The sequence below is a fragment of the Helobdella robusta genome (genome assembly GCF_000326865.2).
Source record: "Helobdella robusta unplaced genomic scaffold HELROscaffold_4, whole genome shotgun sequence".
NCBI classification, from domain to species: domain Eukaryota; kingdom Metazoa; phylum Annelida; class Clitellata; order Rhynchobdellida; family Glossiphoniidae; genus Helobdella; species Helobdella robusta.
In genome coordinates, this window is record NW_008704902.1 from 4,947,217 (window position 1) to 4,970,937 (window position 23,721).

General features: G+C 31.3%; 4 protein-coding genes across 4 annotated transcripts; 3 read left to right on the forward strand and 1 right to left on the reverse strand.

The window, feature by feature from the left end:
• Positions 1–115: 115 nt before the first annotated feature.
• HELRODRAFT_162581 (hypothetical protein) lies at positions 116–8,154 on the forward strand (the record flags this gene model as incomplete). The annotated part of the gene is made up of 11 exons (XM_009024746.1): positions 116–247; positions 310–413; positions 604–709; positions 1,254–1,255; positions 1,367–1,421; positions 2,268–2,367; positions 2,867–3,130; positions 6,425–6,721; positions 6,862–7,131; positions 7,802–7,911; positions 8,026–8,154. 11 exons carry the CDS (start codon positions 116–118, stop codon positions 8,152–8,154), a joined length of 1,569 nt encoding a protein of 522 aa, XP_009022994.1.
• Positions 8,155–12,867: 4,713 nt separating this feature from the next.
• HELRODRAFT_162582 (hypothetical protein) lies at positions 12,868–17,117 on the forward strand (the record flags this gene model as incomplete). Its single annotated transcript, XM_009024747.1, has 4 exons — positions 12,868–12,945; positions 13,937–14,014; positions 15,078–15,273; positions 16,987–17,117. The coding sequence occupies 4 exons, from the start codon at positions 12,868–12,870 to the stop codon at positions 17,115–17,117; spliced, it is 483 nt and encodes a 160-aa protein (XP_009022995.1).
• Positions 17,118–17,575: 458 nt separating this feature from the next.
• HELRODRAFT_162583 (hypothetical protein) lies at positions 17,576–19,094 on the reverse strand (the record flags this gene model as incomplete). The annotated part of the gene is made up of 5 exons (XM_009024748.1): positions 17,576–17,724; positions 17,989–18,013; positions 18,144–18,302; positions 18,637–18,754; positions 18,985–19,094. 5 exons carry the CDS (start codon positions 19,092–19,094, stop codon positions 17,576–17,578), a joined length of 561 nt encoding a protein of 186 aa, XP_009022996.1.
• Positions 19,095–20,255: 1,161 nt separating this feature from the next.
• HELRODRAFT_162584 (hypothetical protein) lies at positions 20,256–21,795 on the forward strand (the record flags this gene model as incomplete). Its single annotated transcript, XM_009024749.1, has 4 exons — positions 20,256–20,538; positions 20,677–20,946; positions 21,202–21,311; positions 21,667–21,795. The coding sequence occupies 4 exons, from the start codon at positions 20,256–20,258 to the stop codon at positions 21,793–21,795; spliced, it is 792 nt and encodes a 263-aa protein (XP_009022997.1).
• Between the last annotated feature and the right edge of the window lie 1,926 nt (positions 21,796–23,721).

Sequence of the window (23,721 nt, forward strand, 5' to 3'; positions counted from 1 at the left end):
AGTTTTTAGTTTAACTTAATTCATATTTTCTTATAATTAGACATTTATATTTTTATTGTTTATATTTATTTATATTTTTCAGTGATCATTTATATTTGTCTTTAAATAAATAAAAATGAAAAGACTTAATATCAAGATATGCGGGATCAGTGAAACACATTGTACGGGAAGTGGCAGGATGACGTCAAATAGATACACACTCTGGTACTGCGAACCAGATATTGGAAACAAACATGAAAAAGGTGTAGTCATAGCAATGGAATCCAAGCTGATTAAAACGGTAACGAATGTGAATTACGTGACTAAAAGAATAATCCAAATACGTGCAAAGTTCAGACATGCCAATATCACGTTCATAAACGTATATGCGCCTGCGAGGATAGTGATAATTTTGCCAAGGAATTTTGCAAGAGGTACTCGACAAAATACGAAAATATGATTGACATATTGATGCTATTAGAAGATTTTAATGCAAAAATATAATGCGATATTAAAACCTGGAGAAAGACCATTGTAAGTCATGGTAGTGAAGAAGAAAACGACAATAGAAGGAGACTCCTGGAGTTATGTTCAAATAATTAGCTTTGCGTCATAAACACTCAGTTCATCCAGAAACCAAATAGAAAGGTCACGTAAAAGTCACCAAATGGAGATATACAGAATTACGAAAAAGAGTGGCTTACTTAGTGATGAAAACGAAAGCTTACTGGTCAGTAGAAATCGAATCTAATCACGCTCTAATAGGGACAAAAATAGAAATGAAGCTACATAAAATGAGTCCGTAAAATTTGATTAAAAGATAAAATATAAGAAGACTAAAAGACGAGAGCGTGAGAGAACCATGCTGCATAGAGATGAAAAATGAAATTGAGGCACTGGAAATGGTAACAGAAGAGTGAGGGTGCGTAGAAAAAGAGTCAAATAGATTTAAAATTGTAATCAAAGAGGTGGCCAAAAATGAACTGAGATTCAAAAACCTAAAATGAAAACATTGATATCGGAAGAGTCTAAAATAGCGACTAATAGAGTGGCAACAAAGGACACCAACAGCAGTGAAGAATTATTCAATGAAAATAAAAAAGTTATTAAGAAAGCAATAGTAAAAATCGTAACAAGTGCTTAGAAGAAATAGCCAGGGAAACAGCAAAGGCGTTAAAAGTGGTAAACAACAAAAAACTATTTGACAATATAAAGAACTTAACCGGAATTTAGAATAGTAAAATTATCACGATTGAGCATATTATTGACAACAGTGGTAAGATAATAGCAGCAAAGGAGAAGGTGATGGAACGTACATTTCAGTGAGTGGCTTAACAGACATGAGCCTAAAAATAAATAATGACACTCACAAAATAAAATCAACTAGCTTACTTATGACAGAGATAGAAGAAGAGATGGCAGATAACATCGATGTAATGGAGGTAAAAATGGCAATTAATAAGATTAAGAAGATCAAAACATGAGAAATCTGCAATATAACAGGTGAATTATTGCAAAACATAGTAGCAGACACGATTAACTTGTTTTACAGGGTAATAAACGTTTCATAGAAAGAAGAAATTATTCCAGAGGATTGGAAAAAAGCAACAATAATTCAATAAATTAGGTAACTCAAGAGAAATAAGCCTGCTCACTGTACCGGGAAAGGTGTTAAAAATAATTTAAAATCGTGATGGTGACACCATAATAAGTCTTTTCAGAAAAAACCAAAGCGGATTTTGGAAAAGTAAAAGATGTTTTGAACAGATTTTTGTGCTAAGAAAGAAAAAAATGAGGTCAATGAAGAAGTTTACATATGTTTCATAGACTTTGTCCAAACGTAGGATTTTATTTGAAAAGAAGGAGCATGGGAAATTTTCAAAAAATATGGGCTACATCGAAGAGTAATTCGATTGATCAAAAATTTATAAAGTACGGTTTAGCAAATATAAGAGTAGAAGGGAAATAATCTGTGTCGTTCCAGATGGAAACTAGTTTCAGACAAGGATGCATTCTATTACCGATCTTATTCACCATCACTCTGGGCAACATATTGATAAAACTGGAAAAGTTTGAAAATCTTGGAAAAAGCGTAGCCCCATAGATATGAAGTAATGGAGCTAAACGACGTTCTATAACTAAAAAGTGAAAAATTCTGTCAAAATATAAACATCAAGAAAACAAAGATAACGCCAGAGACATACGGACTTTGGCCACAGATGAAAGAAAATGGGGAATAAATAGAAACAGTATCAGAATTTATTTATTTAAGAAATCAAACTAACAAGGCAAGTGAAATAGGAAAAAAAATTAAAAAAAGGAAAGCTCTTGCAGGAGGAGTAGACAACACTAGAAGAGATTGCGAAAGACAGAAACGGATAGCGACAAGTCATTTTTGACTCCTTGGATGGAGAAAACAGACAGAAAAATAAAATAAATATAATGGGTGAAAATAGTTGATCTGCCATACAGACACGTTGGCCACTACAAGTACATAACGTACACCGTCTCCAACCACGATCAAAGGAGCATTATAAGTTTTAGGTTAGACACGTTTTGTCTATTACGCTATCCATCAGTAGCCCGAGTAAAATAAACCGCTTTGTCTATTTTTTATCTGAGTAATCCAAATAGAAAAAATTGCAAACAAAGGTGTTTTTAAAGTAATTCACAAAACACATTTTAGTCGCAAGAGATGTACAACTTATTCTGCAGAAAAAAAAATCAAAAAATTGAGTATACATATATATAGAGTATATACTATATATTTTATTTTACATTATATTATCTATTATATATATACTATTTATTGTACATAGATATATGTAAATATGTCGGTTAGTATGAGTCATATATAGTTTTCTATTTTAAAATTCAATATTTTCAGTTGATTCAAACATACCAAATCCTGGCTGCTGGTCAAGAACTCCATTAATACACTATCCTGGTCTTACACAGTCACCTTATCATGATGAGAAAAGTTGCCTAGAATACTGTATTAGTCTTCAACAATGTAATGTTGTTGACTACAACACTGCGGCTAATCCGCCATGCTTTGTGCAAACTGCAGAAAGTCCTGTCGATAATGGAAATTTGAGACCTCATGGAACGAATGTCAATTATATTTTAAATAGATCGTGCGTAATGCCAGGTCAGCCTGCAGTGAATTTAGGTGAGTTCGAAAAAACGTTTTTTATTTCTCTTTTAAAAATTATGTCTAATTAGATGTTTCAGAACATATTTGAAACTATGTAGGCCTGAGGTTTTCTGTTTTAAAATTCAATATTTTTAGTTGATTTAAACATTCCAAATCCTGGCTGCTGGTCAAGAACTCCATTAATACACTATCCTGGTCTTACACAGTCACCTTATCATGATGAGAAAAGTTGCCTAGAATACTGTATTAGTCTTCAACAATGTAATGTTGTTGACTACAACACTGCGGCTAATCCGCCATGCTTTGTGCAAACTGCAGAAGGTTCTGTCGATAATGGAAATTTGAGACCTCATGGAACAAATGTCAATTTCATTCTTGATCGAAATTGTCTATCATCTGGTATTGCTGTTCCAATTATAGGTAATCAGAATTAGAATTGTTTTTTTTGCATCCAGAATCACTAAATTTATTTATTTTGTTTTTTTATATTTTTTTTGACACTTTTTTTGTTTATATCATCTAAAAACTACAAATCAAAAAAGGGTTTGATTTAGCAAAAAAATAAGAGAAATAAGATCAAGATTAAATTTATTTTTGGCATTTTTGTATTAACTCTACATTATTATTATTATTATTACTATTATTATTACTATATTATTATTGTTGTTTTGTATTTAGAATGAGGAAGAATAAAGGTTCATATGATCATTTTTCTGCCTAGATTGACAATTGACAATATTCCCATTTAAGCCGTGAAAATGGTCTCGGGATTCAAATACTTAAATAAAATATACGATTCGGAATTGAAAAATACAAAAGCTAAAAAAGAAATGGTTGCCAAATTGTCACGGCTGCTAAAGATTCCGACTAATTTTAATGTTCCAGCACAAATGAAGTTACAAATTTTAAGAAAATTCATTTCTTTACAATTAAAATTTGAGCTATAGAGCTACAACTTTTTCCTGACATGGATCGTTAATGCTTTGGACAACCTAGTGGTAGAAGCAGTCAGAAATTGGCTAACAGTGCCATTCAGCGGTTGTGTATTAGAGATGTTGGGTCTGCTGTTGATGATTGGATACCAAAATAATGTTTCACTAAAAGACTCTGCGTTGAAAATGAGAATCAAACTCCGCAACTATTTTAAAACAAGTTCAAATACAGAAATTTGATGTCATTGACGGGAAACAGCAATAGACTTCAAAATGTGCGGAATCAACATTTCAGTCGCTAATATTCTTAAAAAAAACCGGATAGATGTCTGTTGGAATCATATTGTTTTTCTGTGAAATCAAGGTACTCTTATCAAATCTGTGACAGCGACATTATCCTCATCTCAAATAACTCATTGGTCCAAAAAATTAGGTTTGCAAGGTTTGCAAGAAAATATGTCATTCAGCAACTACCGATCAACGCAAATCTAAACAGATGGAAAAAACACAAGGCACTATGTCCCGTCCCGTTTGTAGTGCGGTTTGCAAGAAAATATGTCATTCAGCAACTACCGATCAACGCAAATCTAAACAGATGGAAAAAACACAAGGCACTATGTCCCGTCCCGTTTGTAGTGCGCAACAGACAATCAGACAGATGTCCAATTGTGGATTTGAGGCGGCCCTGTTAAGATATACAGAGAGACATAATAAAATTCTATCAGAAATAATTAACTGGTTGATGGCATGTTCTTCTAAGGACTGCCTAATATTTGCAGATATAGTATCGATCGGAGTCCTACCGATGGCGCAACTGTTCAACACTCATTCTGCACAACCGAAAGATAGAGGTAATCTAATTGACAGTGTGCCACGAGACGAATCTGATCCAGTCTAAAATGTACAAACAATCAAAATACAGCAACAGCTTGAAATCATGTTTGAACACCTCCTATAAAATCTGCTCTATTGCATTAAAAACATTTGAAGTTACTCCGATTGGATTTTTTAATACTGTTAAAGTGTCATCGATTAAAACTGATTATTATTATTATTATTATTCATTGCATTTATATAGCGCCCGTTTGAAAAAAAACAATCGTCACAGGCGCTTCAATATATTAAATGCTATTAAGGGCTGAACGGATAGGTTTTCAGCTGTCTCTTAAATTGACTTAAAGCAAAATCACCACTGCTCAAAGTGTTTGGAAGGGTATTTCACAATCGTGGTTTGACCACAGCAAAGTTTTGAGATCCAATCTTGAGGTTTGTCTTTGGCGCACACAAAACATTTGAATCCTTTGACAAATTAATACACATCATTTAAAAATAATTCTCTTATCAACCTGCAACCAATGCAATTCATTCAGTATTGGGCTCACATTGTCAACTCAACTACACCCAACCACAACCTTAGCCGCCCTGTTTTGAATTGACTGCAACATAGATAAATCCCGCTTTGATATTCCGTAATAAAAACTGTTATAAAAATCCAAATGAGCATATATGAAAAAATGAACCAAAAAGTTTGGTTCAAAATGTGTCTTTGGTTAAACATTTTCTCGTTTTTCTCAGCAAACGTTGCTGAAATGTGCAAGATTTAAACAAAAACTTTATTTGCTGGTTCTTCAACAGCTTGAAATCCAAAATAAAACCAAGCACAGTCGCTGAACTAGAAAAATTTATAACATTTTTATTGAATTTAATGGACTTAGCATTCATTTTGGACAACTGTTGCCAGGTGCCTATAGGTAAAAGTTGTGTTTTAGTTTGGTTCATCTGAATATCATTTTGCGCCATCCAAACATATATATAAGACAAACAATTTGCGAGTCGATCTGCAACCGATCCAAGCATTTCAGGCACAGTTTTTGCTACAATCTGGATATCCTAGTGATTGGCCTATTTCATTAACGGACAAAGTAATTAACTCAGTTATTAAACCGTATGCCATTTATTGCGATAGGAACACTGTATAACCGTTTTTAGGTAGATTACCTAGGGCACATATACTAGATAATGAGAATTGTGGTTTTATTATTGCTTTTTTATCTGTGTTTTAACACTTCAATATACAAGAAATTAAACACAAGTTGTTTCAAACCTGTCAAGGCACCATCAACATTTTTTGAGGCAGCGTTAATTTTGTTTATCATATTTGTGCATAAAATAATTTGTAATTTCTTTCTATGATAAATATATTTACGTGGTAGTGGATAAATTAAACTTCTGCCTACACGAGTCTCATATTTAACTGCTACTAAACTAAATAGAGTTACAAAATTTGAAAAGATTATTTTTTTTAACAAATTTTTTACCAGTTTTATAATTTCATTAAAAAATAATAATATATCAGATAAACAAGATGACTTTCCAAGCTTTTATAATTATCCTTGTTGGGTGAAAAGTGTAAGAACAACATATCCAGCTCTGAAAGAAGCACCTTACTATAATATCGATAGTTGCTTGGGATACTGCGTCAGTTTGGACAATTGTTTGGTTGTCGATTTCGACCACAAAGCTGATCCACCATGCTTCGTCCAATCCGCTGCGGCGTCCGTCAACCTTGATAGCCTCACAAGACATCCGAGTAGAGTCAATTTTATGCTAGATAGAAACTGCTTGGAGCCTAATTTTGTGCCATACAGCGTTGGTTAGGAATCAGTTGTAATTTTTAAAAAATGTTTTTATTTAAATTAAAGAAAATCATAAATCACTCTTTGAAACATTAAAGTTATTTTTTGTGATTTATTAACAATATCGGATAAAAAATATTAACTTAATGAACATTAGAACTCTGCTGGGCAAGAAGAGAAAACTACCATTACAAAGGATTGAAGAACATGCCCTACAACAACCTCCCCTCTTGTTTGAACTACTGTGCTAGTTTTGATAGTTGCTTCATGGTTGATTATGACCCCAAAATAACTCCACCATGCTTCGTTTGGGAGGATCAAGAACAGTTTGATCCGCAAAATTTTGAAAATCACACAAGTGCAGACAACTTTTTGTTAGACAGAGAGTGTTTGAGTTATTTCGACTACTCCAAATTCTACAGTTCAGGTTATTTGTTAAAAATTATCAAATATATTTTGTCGCATTTAAAAATAGGATTACAATTAAATATAGTGCAATTGAAAAAAAGTTGTTGAATTATTTTAACCAAAATAAAATAAAAAGTAATGACGTTTTTTATAAATTTTAAACTTGATCACTACATGTTATTCAAATATTTAAAACATAAACAAAAATTTATTTTTTGATTTTTGCCTATAATTTCAAATCGAGCTGCCAATTACAATATTTTTTTCAATAATAATCATTAGGTAGCCCAAGAAGGACTCAATAGCTAGAGCGTCTAGTCGTTTGACCTGGCTAGAAGTCAGATACAAATAGCCGCCTTAAAAAACACTAGAATACGTTATTTTGCACGCCTATTATGCATATGACCAGTGTTTTTCAAATTTTTCAGTGTTTTGGGAGGCGTCGCTGAACAAAGAGATTAACACCATACTAAATTTCAATGATTAATGAACAATCATTATAATTTAATGTAAAGAGCTCATTGACTGTTTATCTTATATGAATTTCACAAAATAAATAATTTTTGTCACTGATTATCCTAATTTTTTTCTTAAAACATTGAAAATATTTGATAATAACAATAAAAACTATTAATTAATTTTATAAACTACTGATAATTTATTAATTTATTAAAATAATTTATTAATAGAACTTTGTTGGACTGTTAACGAGAACTCTAAATATTCTGGGTTGGAAAAGGCCAGCTACAAAACAGAGGATTCCTGCCTCAATCATTGCTCCGATTCACCAAAGTGCAGCGTGAGTTAAAATCTTGCGCTAGTGATTATTAGTTAAACTTTGTTGATACATTTGTTACTTTTCACATTTTAAAAGATGTTCACTGTTTTAGTCATGAAAAAATTTTCTTTTTAGATTGTAGATTACAATCCAAAAGATAATCCTCCGTGCTGGATTCAAACCGATGGAAATGCTGTCAATCTCAGCAATTTAAACTCTAAAGAGTCAGTTACCAACTACATTTTAGACAAAACATGTGAATGATATGGAGATATGTTTAAAACTTCACAACTTATGTAGACACAGTTTTTGATAATTATGAACAATAATGAATAATGGGTATGAATCTGTTCTGGTGTTATAGTTGATTTTTAACTTCTCCAAGCTATAAAATAAACAGCATCTTTTAATAAAATTTGACTGGGTCGGTCGAACAAGCTAGTTGCGAAAACATTTTGCTCGATCAACATTCACCTACCCCGATCGAAAAATTGAAATAAAATCATTATCTAAAGTGAAAGCCTCAATATCAGAATTTTCAATCTTAACAAATCTCTGGTTAATTTTTTAGTTAAGTTGTTAAGGTAAAACTAGTGTTTCTCATTGATTTTATTGGAACATGTGTTTTTCATCTTCATGCCTAAATCAATGGCATGCAGGACACCAATTTATCATCCAATCGACAACAAATGAAGCTAACGTCTGCATATGTTTAAATTATCTTGGGGACTCGTGTTGGGTGCGAAACTGCATATTTTATTTTTGAATGTTTTCATAAAGTTCTTGTACTTTTTTATACTGGCTTTTTACATGTTTAATTACTCTTTATTTTTTTGTCAGAGCTTATGGGTTGATACTTAAAGTACAAACACTAGTTAAGAACTGCACTCTTCTTTGTATCCTTTTCATGTAGATCTGTAATTATTTCACGTAAATAAACCTGTCGAAAAACACCATCATAACAAAACATCAATAGGAAGGAAGGTCTCAGTAAAAACGACTTGCACGTTCAAAAAAGTTGATTACAATCATAAGAGTAATAGAACTGCAGTAGAAAACAACTAACGATTCAAACACACATGTCGAGACTTGGTCCACACAAAGCTAAGCCAGCCAGCCAAAAAATAAAGTCAGAATCAGTAAAAACTGTTCCAAAAAGTTTATTTTATTTTAAAGTGGCAAATAAGTCCTATGATGATGGTTGATGGGTTTTTTTTTGCTTACTTGTATATCCCTAAGTTAATATGTTTTCGTAACAGAATTTGTTGGGTGTAGGACGCCAAGAATAACGATCATTGTTAAGAAAACAGATGTTATTATTATAAGGAATTGTTGATGTTTACCTGTTGATTTGTTTTTGTTATTAATGTTGCCGTTGTTGTTGTTGTGGTGGTTGTTTATCGTTGTCAATAATGTTGTTATTGCTACAAATGTTGTTATGGTATAATGCTATATATGCTTTTATATGCTTTAAACAGTTATGAATGCTTTATGTGAGCTTATATAGGCCATATGTAATTTAAAATTTGCTTAAATATGCTGCGTATAGATGTTTTCTACGCGCTGTACGTAGCTATTAATATTATTATATGTAGAGTTTATATACTGTGCCCGTTCAAGTCTCACAAGCGCCATTTACCACAGGGGCGCTTTGATTCTTTTTCTAAAAACAGTCTCTTCAGTATCATTTATTTTCAGTTCTGTTAGCAAGTTATTCAACATCATTGGGTCGTACACGGCGAAACTTATTGAAGATGTTGATAACATAACCAGCGGTACCTGAAAATCATTATTCCTGTAGGACCTCAAAATTCTCCCACCTTCGGTCACTTAGGTTTTCTTGCATAAATACATTAGGTGTTTCGGTATTTCACCTTTGACACATCTTTTCATCACCACCAAAACATTGAAAACAATTCTGCACTCAATTGGCAGCTAATGTAATTTGTGAAGTAGTGGCGTCATGATCATATTTTTTTATTAGAGTCTTTGCCGCTTAATTTTGAATTGATTGCAGTCCGTTTAATGTTAACTTTGAGCATCCGCTAAGTAAGCTGTTGCAATAATCAACTCGACTGACTACGAAAGGCTGCATCAAAAGTTTTGTTGTATCCACATCAAGAGAAGTTCTGATGCGACAGATCTGTCAAAGCTCGAATGAACAATTCTTGATGATATCGCCAATATGCATGTTTAACATAACATTGTTTAGTGTACCATCCAACCAAAAACCGAAATTCTTTACCACATCGGATAAAAGCACCATTACTGGCCAAAATTTTAGGCCTTCAACATTGATCTTTAAAAGTTGCTGTCTAGTTACAATTAACATTACTTGTGTTTTGTTCTCATTCAATTTCAATCTATAAGCGTCCAACCAATTTTAAATGTACAGTAGTTTTTCTGACACTGATTTGACCATTGTTGTCACCGATCCCACGTCAGCAGCACAGGTCATTATGTCATTAGCGTATGAGTATACATGTAGATCATCATGTTTTATCAATAGCACAATTGCTAAACATGAAGTGTAAAAAATAGAAAGGTCCCAGCACTGAATCTTGAGGGACTCCACTCTTAATTTCCGTCACCGCTGATGATTGTCCTTCTCAAAAAAACTTCAAAGCTTCTCTCACAAACAAATGAGATTACCCAACCAAGTAACTTGCTTTTCAAACCAAATTGATTTTTCAAAAGTTGATAAAGAAAATTATGATTGAAGCAGTTAAAAGCTGCACTCATGTCCAGAAGTGCCAAGAGAGACACGTTTTTCTTATCAACAGCCTCATCAATAGACGTTTTTGCGTTGTCTCTGTTGAATGATAGGCATTTGCGCATACGGCATTAATTTCTGTTTGTTTAAATGCTGCACTAATTGTCGTACAGCCACTCTTTCCATTACCTTTGACAAAAAAGTTAGTTTGGAAACCGGACTTCAGTTACTTAGAACAGACGCGTCCAGCCTGAACATTTTCAACAACGGTGTAACAATTGCATGCTTGGGCAACTTTGAAAAAAGTCCATCTTTTAAAGATGCTGAATCATGCCAGTTATGAACAGCGAAAGAACATCCAAAAATTTTCTAACGATGTATGTTGAGACAGGAAGACTGATACACATGCTTTAAATACGCTGCCATGCGCCTGTATTTGCTTTATTTAATATAATTATAAATGCTTCCATGAAGAGGTGCATCTTACCAATGCAGTAGTAGCAGTAGTAATAGTAAAAGCAGAAGTAGTACTATTAGTAGCGCAGTTGTATTAGTAGTACTAGTAGCAGCTAGTACTAGTAGCAGTAGTAATTATAGTAATAATCATTATCATCATCGTAATCATAATTATCATGACCCAAATGGACTGACACGTCTCAATGCATCGTCATTTATTAGTTATGAATTTTTACATTTTCGCATCCGACTACTAATTTATTCATTTTCTACCGATTCCCGTTTGTATCGATCTGGTCATTAATAATACACACACAACACAAACAAACACACTCATACATGCTAACACACACGCATGCATTCATAAGAATAAAACATAGAAATTTAGCATATATGTATTGAGCCATAGCATTAAAAACGAAGAGTTTGTCGTTATATTCTATTTTATTTATAGTTATATTTATTATTTAGATGGCTGGCTGGCAAACTTAATGAAGCAATTGTGTGACGTCATCATTATTCTTACCTCTGGCAGTGAGACAATTTTAAAAATGGCTCGTCTTTGTATTTTACATATACATTTTATTTGTATGTTCACGCATGTGTGTGTGCGATTATATTATATTGTGTGTGTGTGTGTGTTTGTGTGTGTGTGTGTGTGGTGTGTGTGTGTGTAAGGTTAGGTAGGTAAAATTTAAAAAATATAAAAATATAAATACAAAAAATTATGGAAACGTAGTTGAAAAAATTTGTATCCACCTTTTTTAAAAAAGCGTCTCTTATTAGTGGAAAGCTCCCTCGCCACCTCAAAGCAGCCACAAACGATTGAGTGAACAAATAAACGAAAACAGAAATCTTAAAGTATGCCCGCAAAAAATGATACGATTTTTTACGTTAACAAAAATTATAAAGAGATGAAATGTAGATAAGAATGGACAACAAAAGCGCACCTCAGATAAAAAACAACTAGCAATTGATAAAATTGATGTAATACGGAGTACTTTGAAAGAGCTCAAGGGTGCAGTTTAAAATCAATGTTGTTGTTGTTGTTGTTGTTTTTCATCGTTATCACTTTATGTTACTGTTATAATTGTTTTTGTTGCTGTTGTTATTGTTGTTGTTATCATAATACATCATTCACTGACGTGGTGAGATTCGCAGTGTTTTTTCTTCTCATCAATAACTGTTCACCGATGACACGATACGAAGCAATATCGAAGCAAATGCTCTCGTAAAATAAAAAAAACAATTATGATATAACGATTCGTAAAAAAAAATTATCAAGAAAATTATCAATCCTTGGAAATGAGTTGCAATAAATTGTTGAGCCGTTATTAAGTGAACACGAATGAACATTACCTGTTTATTACAAATTGTTTTTTGAATTATTTTTAATTTTCTTATTATTGCTATCATTTAAAAAACTTTAGTATTTTTTAAATAAATTATACTAATAATACTACTTTCAAAAGTAGAAATCCAAACTGCGTTAAAATTTAATTTGAAAGTTTCAGATATAAAGGACGAACTTTTTTGTTGATCAGCAGATTTAAATGTTATCCCCAACTTATAACTTTACGAACTGAATGAAAACATTTTTAAAAATCTATTATAAATATAATAATACAAGTAAAAAATATTCAATATACAGTATTATCAAAAAAAACGTAAAAAGAAATAATGTTAGATATGATTATTCTTACCGATCTAGCATTCACTTTACCAGCCAGAGTAACACGTGGCTGGCTTATAACTAACAACTTTATCTCATATTGCGTGCCGAGGCATTTTATGTTGCATCTTTTTAAATGTGCGTCTTTTTCACATTTCGTCGTAAAATAATCACATTGGTCGATAGAGATTGCGATAAACACCCAGAAAAACAGGTAGCAATAACAATAATAATAATAAAATTTACAGTTAACTCTATGCGAGCATTACAAAAGGTATTGCTATTATTAATATTATTACATTTATTATTATTCTTGTTGTTGTTGTTATTGTTGTTGTTATTGTTGTTGTTTTTTATGGTGTTGTTTTGCAAAAACACCAACGACGTCGGGTATATAATTCTTTGATGGAATATTTTCAAACGAGTTTTGTTGAGTTGAGATATATCGGAAATTCTAGACCGGTGAGTGTGTGTACTGTTGATCTGTTGGATAGTTGGATTTGGTTGAATATGTAACTCGAAAGAATAAATAATCATTTAATAGTATTATTATCAATAAACCAAAAATGACTTGATATGTCAATTTTGTATGAAAAGTTTTTAAAATTTGAGAAGAAAAAATTTTTGTTGATTCAATTGGTGAAACGTACTATTTTGCAAATATGTGTGTCTAGTTGTCTGATCGAATGATTATAAGTCAATAAACACTGGAAACTATTAGTTTTATTGACATCTGCTTGAAAAAAACAATTTGATCAAAAGGATTCAATAATTTAATTAATTGTTAAAATTTAAAAATATTTATTTTAGAAGTTCTGGAGAGAAAATGAGGAAAACATTAGTGCTGTTAACAATCCTGGTGGCGTGTGATGGTCACATAGGACGTGGTGGATTTGGAATGAGAGGAGGATTTGGATGGGGAGGAGGGGGCCATAAAAGCCACAGCCACGAGCAAAAAAATATTTGTAAATTTCAAATTTTATTTTAAAATTAAACATGATTATAATTATTTTTGTCGTGGAAATGTGTTTAATACAAAAACATTATTTAAGCTATTATTGACACTTATTTTAATCCATAATATATATCCTATTATATTTTCTACGAGTTCAAAATAACAAATATCTAATTCAACTAAATTGGTTTTTAGTCTTTTTGGCAAAGGTTAAAATTAATAACTGGATTTTTTGAAATTATTCTTTCAGTGGCCCCTCTATTTGGCCTGTTTGGTGGCCACGGAGGACATGGAGAACACAAGAGCAGAAGTTGGGACCATGCGCCTGGTAGGGTTTCTTTTCCTTGATTGTTATTATTTTATTATCATTTATATTGTTTGTCAGAGTTATATTTGATTTGATTTTAATGATTTCAAAATGGAAGAAAAATTAAAACATTTTTTGTGAAAATCTACATAAAATGAAATGGTTGACAATGGCTTAAACGAGGGGCTTGTTCTCTTGCGACTTAATATTTTTCTCGCTTCATGAGTCCCTACTTAGGCTTAGATGTTCCAAAACCAAAACACTTTTTTACTATTGTCACACCGTTCCTTTTTTTTCTCGAATTTTGAAATGAAGTGCCAAATATTTTGCACTTTTTGGAGCATAAGCTCGCTATTTTATAATCATTATAATTTTTTGCTACTTTAGTTCATGGCTTTGTTTACTATGTTTGTCCAATCTAAACTGAGCGTTTGTCGATAACTCTACATTTAAAAAAGTTTTTTGAATTGTTGATCTTCAGAGTTTTTAATTCAAATCCGCAAAGAAGCAGCCATCGTATGTGACATTTACTCACCATAGGTCGTAGTTTGACATTAGGAATACTCTTAGAGAGAAATGTTCTTTAATGTGTTAAATTCTCCACACAAACCATCTCCATTCAATGCAATATTTTAAGATTTGGATAATAATAATAACGTCCTTTGTATAATGTCATAGGTGTCTGGATGGAGATTGTCGACGATCGATCATGTTGTCGATATATTTTAATCTTCAAATATAATTTATAAGTTTAAAACAGTATATAGCTGTGAAAGCAAGTTAGCTACTATCAATTAAATACCTTCTTGAACTCCTCAATTAAATGTATAATAAGCATTGGTAAACCCAACAATTGCCTTATTTACTAACATTGAATCGTTGAGGGCGTTTTATGACTTCATTATAATTGACAGTTCAATAAAATTTATTTTATAATTATTTACAAAAATTAATGCGTAATTCTAACAATAGAGATACAAATACTCTTTTTTAAGTTGACAAAAACCTGCCTGCTTCTCAATGCTGGACAAAAAGTCCACTCATTCATTATCCTGGCCTCACACAATCTTCTCACCACGACGAGGCCAGTTGCCTCAAGCACTGCATCAGTCTGAAGCAATGTAACATTGTTGATTACGACATTGGTACCAATCCACCATGCTGGGTGCAAACGCAGGAAGGACCCGTCAGGAAAGAGACCTTGAAATCTCACAGAACAAATGTCAACTACATTTTGGATAGAAAATGTTTGGCACCAACTGATATACCAATTGTTCCAGGTTAGTCTTCAAAAATGCTCTTATTGAAATTCCTATCTGTAACGATTGTAATTTAATAGAAATTGTAGCTATCAATTTCAATACATTGGAGCTCTAACGGAATTTGGCTCCGGCTCCACCCAAAATTTGGGCCGGATTTCGTTTCAAAATTGTCATTCAAATTTGAACATATATGTATATATTATTATACGAAATTATTCGAAAATTTGTATAGCGCTAATTACAAACAAAATGTTTTTCAAAAGCACTGTCTAAAAAAAAACAAAAAAAAACAGTTCAATTGCTACAATAAACCAAATCTTATAATGAAAACAAAAATGATTTCAATAATTTCCTGAATGATTTTTCTGTCAGTTCGGGCTGTCTTAGTAATTTTGGTAGACTATTCCAAAAATATATATTTGTATATATCTATGTGTTGGTGTATGTTTGTATTTACGCATTGTACATTCAGTTGTAAACAAGTATGTGAGTGTGTAATAATCAATAAACGTGTTGTAAATATGCAAGATGATCTGTTAGCGGGAAAAAATACGAATGTATTGCTTGGATCATATGATTGATTTGATTATCTTAATTATTTACTCGATTATATTTTAATTATTTTTAAATTATGAGTTATTAACATCAAGTGAAAAATTTCTTTCAAAATGTTAATGATGCATGCACGTTTACGATAGAATTTACGAAAATAGATAAAGGAGTACTGATTCAATTTAAATCAGATTTAAATTAATTTGTTGAGTTATTGAGGGAGATATTTTATGAAAAGATTTTACGATAGGTTTGAGACCAGTATAGGCAAGCTAATGAAGCCATAGTCCCTGGTTATAACATAAAATCCAACTGATTCACAAACCCGGCTTCGGCCGATTTGTTTGCAGATTCGATCAAATCCGATATAGCCCTAATTTATATCTAACAATAAGAACTGCAATGACATATAGGAAGTAAAGTACATTGCATTGATATCCATTTATTTTTTTACATGCATTCCATATAGTAATCTTTTTTATTTTTATCATATTTTTCTTGGGTCATACTTTTCGTTCATAATATACCAACTAAAACATAGGTGCTACTCTATGAATGGTTGTAATTTTTTATAAATTTCCAAAACAAAAAAAACTTTGCATCCATTGGTAATACTGACTGGTTTGGTTTATCTCAAGATGTTTCTGTTTTCTGAACAAATTTTGTTAAAATGCTGCTTCACTTAATGACAAAGTTTGAGAATACTGAACAATTTTTACAGCAAAAAATTAAATTCCTAATATGTATAATAGAAAGTTGCAACCTGTGTCTGAACCTTTTTTAATAATAGTATAAATTATGGATTTGTATAATAGTTAATTGACACCGATCTTTTAACTATTAATGAATAATTCAATTATTTAAGAAACCGAAAATAGTACTCGTGTTTGACTACTATAATTCATTCATGTACAATGTAAAATTGATTAAATGATAGAGTTTTCGCTATCCACTTCTTTTTCAGATAGTTTACAATTTACTTGAATTGTTGATGCCGATAAATTCCTATCCCTGATGCGGAAGACTTCGGCCAGGAATTTTTACTGACGATCAAATCGAAAAATTTACTATAAAGCTAAGACGGAATAAAATGAACGATTGATCTTTATTTTCATTTTATTTTCACATTTTACGTGTCAAAGAAACACATTTTTTTGGCATTTGATCAAATGTTAAAAGCTGCGTGGAAAGACATGTTGCCATCTACATCATCACGAACACTGTCTAACATTCCACTTTTTCCAACATTTCTGAAATGCTGCTGCAGATATTTAAGACTGGAGCACTTATTTACACTTCAGTATAAATAAATAAATAATAAATTATTATTAAACAAAGTTGTAATACAGTAAGTTTTGAAGGCTAAATTAATCCACTTATTTTTATAGACCCTAAATCATATGCCTATATGTTCCCTTAAGTAGAATATTGTATGGAATCGTTTTATGAGTGCTCTTTTTACACTATCACTCACGTTTACATTTCCTTTTTCGAGGAGTTCATTTTTCAACGTTTTTTAATCATTTAGTTTTTCCATAAAAGCAAACTTTTTAAAGGAAAAAATTTTTAAATTTGTCATAAATGCTAGTTGTAAGTGACTGAATGTTCTACAACGGAATCGAAATTTTTATGACTGTGAAGAGACGCGGAAAGAACAGATTAAATATTTAGGGTGTATTAAAAAACTGCACTATCTTTTTATAAATTCAGGTAATTATAATTCATAAATTAAAATATTAACCTACACTTATAATGAAAAAATTTTAAGTTATCTCTGCAATATCAGCAGAAATGGCTTCATGGTGTTTTTAGAGTCTGGTTTGTAGTGGAGTGGACGCAATGTTTTCGGTATCAGTTTAGTTAACGTTATAATTTTTCGTTGGCGCAATTTCAATTTACATTTTTTACAAAATTTGCCTGTTTACATTAATGTAATAAATGAAAATTGCAATTGTTGTTATTACATTGTTATTATTATTTTTTATTATTATAAAACTTGTTCATTCAATGGGTTTTTTATTTATTTACTCATTCAGAATCAGTATTAAAATCTACTTAATAGCTATTGAAATCACTCATTCAGAATCAAATCCTATTTTAATCGTATTGTCATTAAATTTTTTATATTTATATGTTGTTTGTTCACACTCGCCACTCTTAAAGTGGGTAAAGTTTTCCAACCTTCATCATCCACCCTAACTTTATACTGCAAGAAATGTTGGTTGCATTTTTGTTTTGGACGGTGTGGTGGCTTAATGGTTAAGGTCGCTTGGTGATGTTGTCTGGTGCAGTCACCGGGTTCAAATATGAACGAAAAATCCCCGCCTTTTACTTACTTCGTGTGTGATGTATCCTTTAGCCCGTTTCCATACACGCTGTTTGCGTGTTTTTGTACCTCTGAACATAGGAAGAGCGTAACCAGGAAGAGTGCTATAGACTTTTAATCCTTTAACGCTTATGACTCCATAACCGTTGTTGGTATACTGAATTATTTGCTAATGCATTTTCATGTATTTCCATTTTCAAATTATTTTAGTTCTCTTATTTTTTTATTATGTACTGGTTGTTTTTATATGCACTGCTTTTTGTTACAAATTTTGTGTTGTCAGTGTTGGATTTTTTCATGTATACAAATTAGCAAAAACACTTGATTTTCTCCTTTTGGGTCGTTTCCAGAAATGAGAATAGAAATTTTAGTAAAAAAAACTTCACTTTTAATGATTCGACCGCAATGAATTATTTTGCAAAGTCAAGAGTATTGAAGAGAAACATGCCAATTCAAACTGCTGGACAGTAAGTCCAAAGATTCATTACCCTGGCCTCACTCACTCGCCCTACAATGACAAGAACAGTTGTCTCGAGTACTGCATTAGCTTGAAAGAATGTAACATTGTTGATTACGATGTTGGAACCAAACCTCCATGCTGGGTTCAAACAAAGGAAGGACCTGTCAGAAGAGAAACTTTGAGACCTCATAAATCAAATGTCAATCATATATTGGATAGAACATGTTTGGCAACTCCTCCTTCACAGTCAGAGCCAAGTTAGCTATTATAAATATATAAAACTATTTATATTTTTTAAATGGTGATTTAAAATTTAATTTCAAAGTTTTAAAAAAGTCTAAACATTTGAAAATTATTTAAGTTTGTACAAGAAAAACTTATTCGTACTTACATTTTGACGCAAGTTGGGTTTATTGAAACATGAAATTTATTACAAAAATTACCGAGAAATGTTCTTTTGTTGGTGACTTCATCAAAGCTCCTAGCCATGCCTCTTGACATTCTATCGAATTTTGTAACTTTTTTGGTTTGAACTTTTCAGAGTCAAAAATTTTAGTCGCGATCCACTGTTTTATTTTTTCATTTTATTCCAGTTTTATTTTTTTGGTTTATCAATTAATCATATGTTGCAATGTGTTTTCGATAGTCCGTTTTTTTTGTTTTTGTTTTTTTTTAATTTGTTTGTTTAACATGTCATTTTAGAAATTTGATTTGGTTTATATGGTTGAACAAATTTTTTTGTCTTTTCCATTTTTGTTGATACATTCAACTTATTTTTACTTTTCATACTTATGCATTTTTTCAATTATTTTATTTACATGTATATTTTACTTTATATCATTCAATTATGTTTTCCATTTTAGTTATACAATCTTATGTTGGTTCAGTTTTTCGGCTGATGTTCTTATTGCAACGGGATTGATTAGATAAATAAATAAAAGATTAATAAAACAATGATCTTTTGGTACGTTTTATCAGCATTTTAAAATAGCGTATCATTGAACTTTTGCAAATTTTATTCAATGGGTTTACATCAAAACAAAATCATAATGATTAGACTGAATAAATATTAATGTAAATAGTTAAATAACTAACCAATTTTGTTAGCAGTTATAAGAAATTAAATAAATGATCGAGTTATCTAAGAGAGATAAAGGTAAGCGAATAAAATTTATAAAATCATCTCGCATCGTATCGTATCATTTGAAAATAACAACCGTTATTTACGAAGGGTGTTAAAAATGCATGCGTGATGGTTTTACTTTTAGACACCACAGTAATTTATCTACTACAACGAAATTGACGAATATTGAAAAAATTGTTTATTCTTGCACTCCGCTCCACGCTGGGTCAAAAACAATCTCTCTTTTTCCAATCCGTTTAACATCGAAACTGGATGCTTAAGTTTGTGATTTTGGTAATAATTAAAATGACTTTGGGCTCATTTATTTAAACTAATTATAGCATTTAGAAAACGCTTCTAAAAAAATTAAATTTTTCGTTAGTTTTGAAAAATTACAAATAAGTGACACTTGCTTCTGTTTAGTAAATCGCCTGTGACTTGTTTTTAGTCTGAAAACCTTCAAGTGCTTTTAAAACTTTAAATTAAAATTAATATGTATATGTACGTTTTATGGTTTATTTTAAATATAACCAGAAATTATGCCGATGTACCACGATTACCCCTGTTGGATGAAAAAGCTGAAAACAACATATCCCGGTCTTCTTCAGGCTCCTTATTACAATATCGATAGTTGCTTGAGATACTGCGTCAGTTTGGACAATTGTTTGGTTGTCGATTTTGATCACAAAGCTGATCCACCATGCTTCGTCCAATCCACTGCGGCGTCCGTCAACCTTGATAGCCTCACAAGTCATCCGAGTAGAGTCAATTTTATGTTAGATAGAAACTGTTTGGAGCCTAATTTGGTGCCATACAGCGTTGGTTAGGAATTGGTTATATTTCCAAAAAATTGTCGTTTTTTAAAATTTATAAAAGTTATAATTTACATTTTAAAACATTGAAATTTTTGCAATTTATTACCAGTATTGAATAATAAAGTTGTTTATTCATCAACGTTAGAACTCTGTTGGGCAAGAAGAGAGAACTACCATTACAAAGGATTGAAGAACCTTCCTTACAACAGCCTTATTTCTTGTTTGAACTACTGTGCCAGCATTACAAGTTGCTTCATGGTTGATTACGATCCCAAAGCATCTCCACCATGCTTTGTGTGGGAAGATCAGGAACAATTTAACCCACAGAATTTTGAAAATCAGGATAGCACTGACAACTTTTTGTTAGACAGGAAGTGCCTTAGTTATTTTAACTACTCCGAACTCTACAGTTCAGGTTATTTGCTGCAGATTATTATTCAATTTAAAATTCGTTAAAATTTCAGGTTTGTTAGTGATATAGCTGCGTAAATAAATAAAGTACAACAAAAATTCACGAAATAGGACACTTTAGCTAGGACTTGTGGTAAATGGTGTTGACCAAGTTCAAATTTCTCAAGTTATAACATTATGTTGCTAAGTACAAACAAAGAGTTTAATTAAGTTATTTCTATATTTATTAGTTTCAAAAGTTTTAACTTTTATATTTCAGAATTGTGTTGGATAGTAAATGAAAAAACGTACTACCCTGGCTTAAGTCAGGCAAATTATGCGACAGAAGATCTGTGTTTGAATCATTGTGACAATACTCCAGCATGCAACGTGAGTTAAAACATTACAAAATAACATTTACTTGAATTTCTATCTAATTAATCAACAATAATTTTTGGTAGAGTTATTCATTCACAAAAGATTTTAAATAAAAATTGTGTACCATCTAATATTTTGTTTTATTCACTCTATTAGAATATTTTTGCTAAAATTTCTGAAAGATAATTAAAATTATTTTAAAATAAAGATTTTATTTTTATGATCCAAAACAAACTAGCACGTTATATGTAAAAATAATTTTACGGATAAATTTTATTTTATAGATCAAAATTATTTTTTGAGCAATTTTATTTTCTAGATAATACTAGTTAGTTAATATATAGACCAAGATCAATACTAATTTCAGGTTGCGGATTTCATTCCATCGGACAACCCGCCCTGCTGGGTACAAACAAGTGCAAGTGCAGTTGACATGAACAACTTGAAAGAAAAGGCTTCAGCAACCAATTACATCTTAGATAAAACATGTGAATAACTTTAAAATTGGTTGATCATATAAATTTTCAAACAATATAAAATTAAAATGTTGGTGAAAATTGTTTAGGGGTTATGAACAAACTTAAAATTTATCCGGTAACATTTGTTATAATTTTTTAAAATTTTGTTCATGAATAAATCATTGAAATTGTTAATTACCAGCAATGCAGTTGTAATGTTATTTAACGATGGTTTGTTGCTAACGTATGCACCCAGCTCTGCGTTTCAGTGCTACGACTCGAATGCAATTAATATCTCGAAAGTTTATCGAAATAAATAAATAATATCTATCTATGATATTTGTCTTAAAAAAAATTGAACTTAATATTTGGCGCTAGCTAAAGTGACGTCAGAATTTTTGCATTCAAATTTCAGCATTCAAAGAACCTAGAACATTTATTAATATAATGAGAGTGCGAAGACTACACTTCCAAACTGTCGCACACCGTTGACGAACATCTGAAAATGTTTTTGCGTGTTTGTAGGATATACGCAGACAGGATGCAGATTTTGAAAGCAAAGCTATCAAATTTTTTTTATTAAAATTTTCATAACTATCGATGAATCGCTAACACAAAATCAAAATTTGTCAGACATGGTAACAGAATTTGATAAAAACTTAGTTGCAGAGCCGTTTTAAGGTCATCGTAGGCCCAAGGCACTTTCAAAATCGTAGGCCCTCTCCGGCTTCATTTTTAATATTTTTCGCGATCCGGCTTTGTTTTTAATATTTTTTGCGATTTGAAATCTAAATAAACATTCAGGATTATTATTTTTTCTATGCAGACTATAGTCTCTATGCAAGCACCGGAATAACATCATGAGGTTCGCATTCGTTGTTTATAGCTAATCCTGTGTTTCTTTTTTCTTAAAATTTTCAAAAGTAACGAAAGTAATTTTAGATAACCAAGTCTAATTCATGTTTTCTGGCTTTTGTAGGCCCTTGAAAATTCCGTATGCCCTAGGAACAGTGCCTACTGTGCCTAGTTGATAAAGCGGCCCTGAACTCAATTGATAAATTGATAAAAGTTGATAATTATTTCAAAGTTTTTAATTAAATTAAATTAAATTTTTTCTCTGAATGAAAACAATCAAATTTTTTTAAAACATCCATTTAGAGACGTTAGTTGAAAAATAAATAAGCAGTTGTTGGATCAGCATATTTTTACAAACCGTTCTGAAGTTCCGAATGAAGGTTATTTATAAGGGTTCGCATCATTGTCCATGTTTAAAACTAACTTATATAATTGTTCTTAGAAAAATAAATCGAAAATTAAATAGCTTCAAAGCAGGATGGGCAAACTTTTTGCTGTGAGGGCCGCACTGAGAACTATTTTGACCTTGAAGAGCCGCATATGTACTTAAATAGCTAATTATTTCAACCCGAGGGGGAATATATTATATTAAATTTTAAAGCTTGTTTGGTTTCTACGATCTAACACCATTATAAGTTACAATTTTACAATAGTAACATACACGATACCATTGAACGTGAAGTTTCAGTGGCATTTTTTTCGATGATTCAAACGGACAAGCCTTAGCTCAGCGTGCTTGCTTCCAAATCTAATCTTAAAATTTTAGTTTTACAGAACACAATTATCACTCCATGCTAGTCTACAATATTTTTCGATATTTAAAAAACTTTCGATACATTTTAAATCTGAGTAGAAATATTTTTTCGAAATGGATTTTGTTAAAATTTAAAAAAATAGTTGTAAAAAATGGAAAGCAGTAAAAAAATCTCATTATTAAAATGAAAAAAAACTGGTTTTTCTAAAACGTGCTATTTCAGACATTGGTGAACATCAAGATATTGCATGAATCCAAGTTTGCAGTTTTTACTTCTTCATGAAGCTTTAAAAAAACAAAATTAAAAATTTAGGGTACATTTATGTCGCTCATAAATTAACTAGCAAAAGAAATT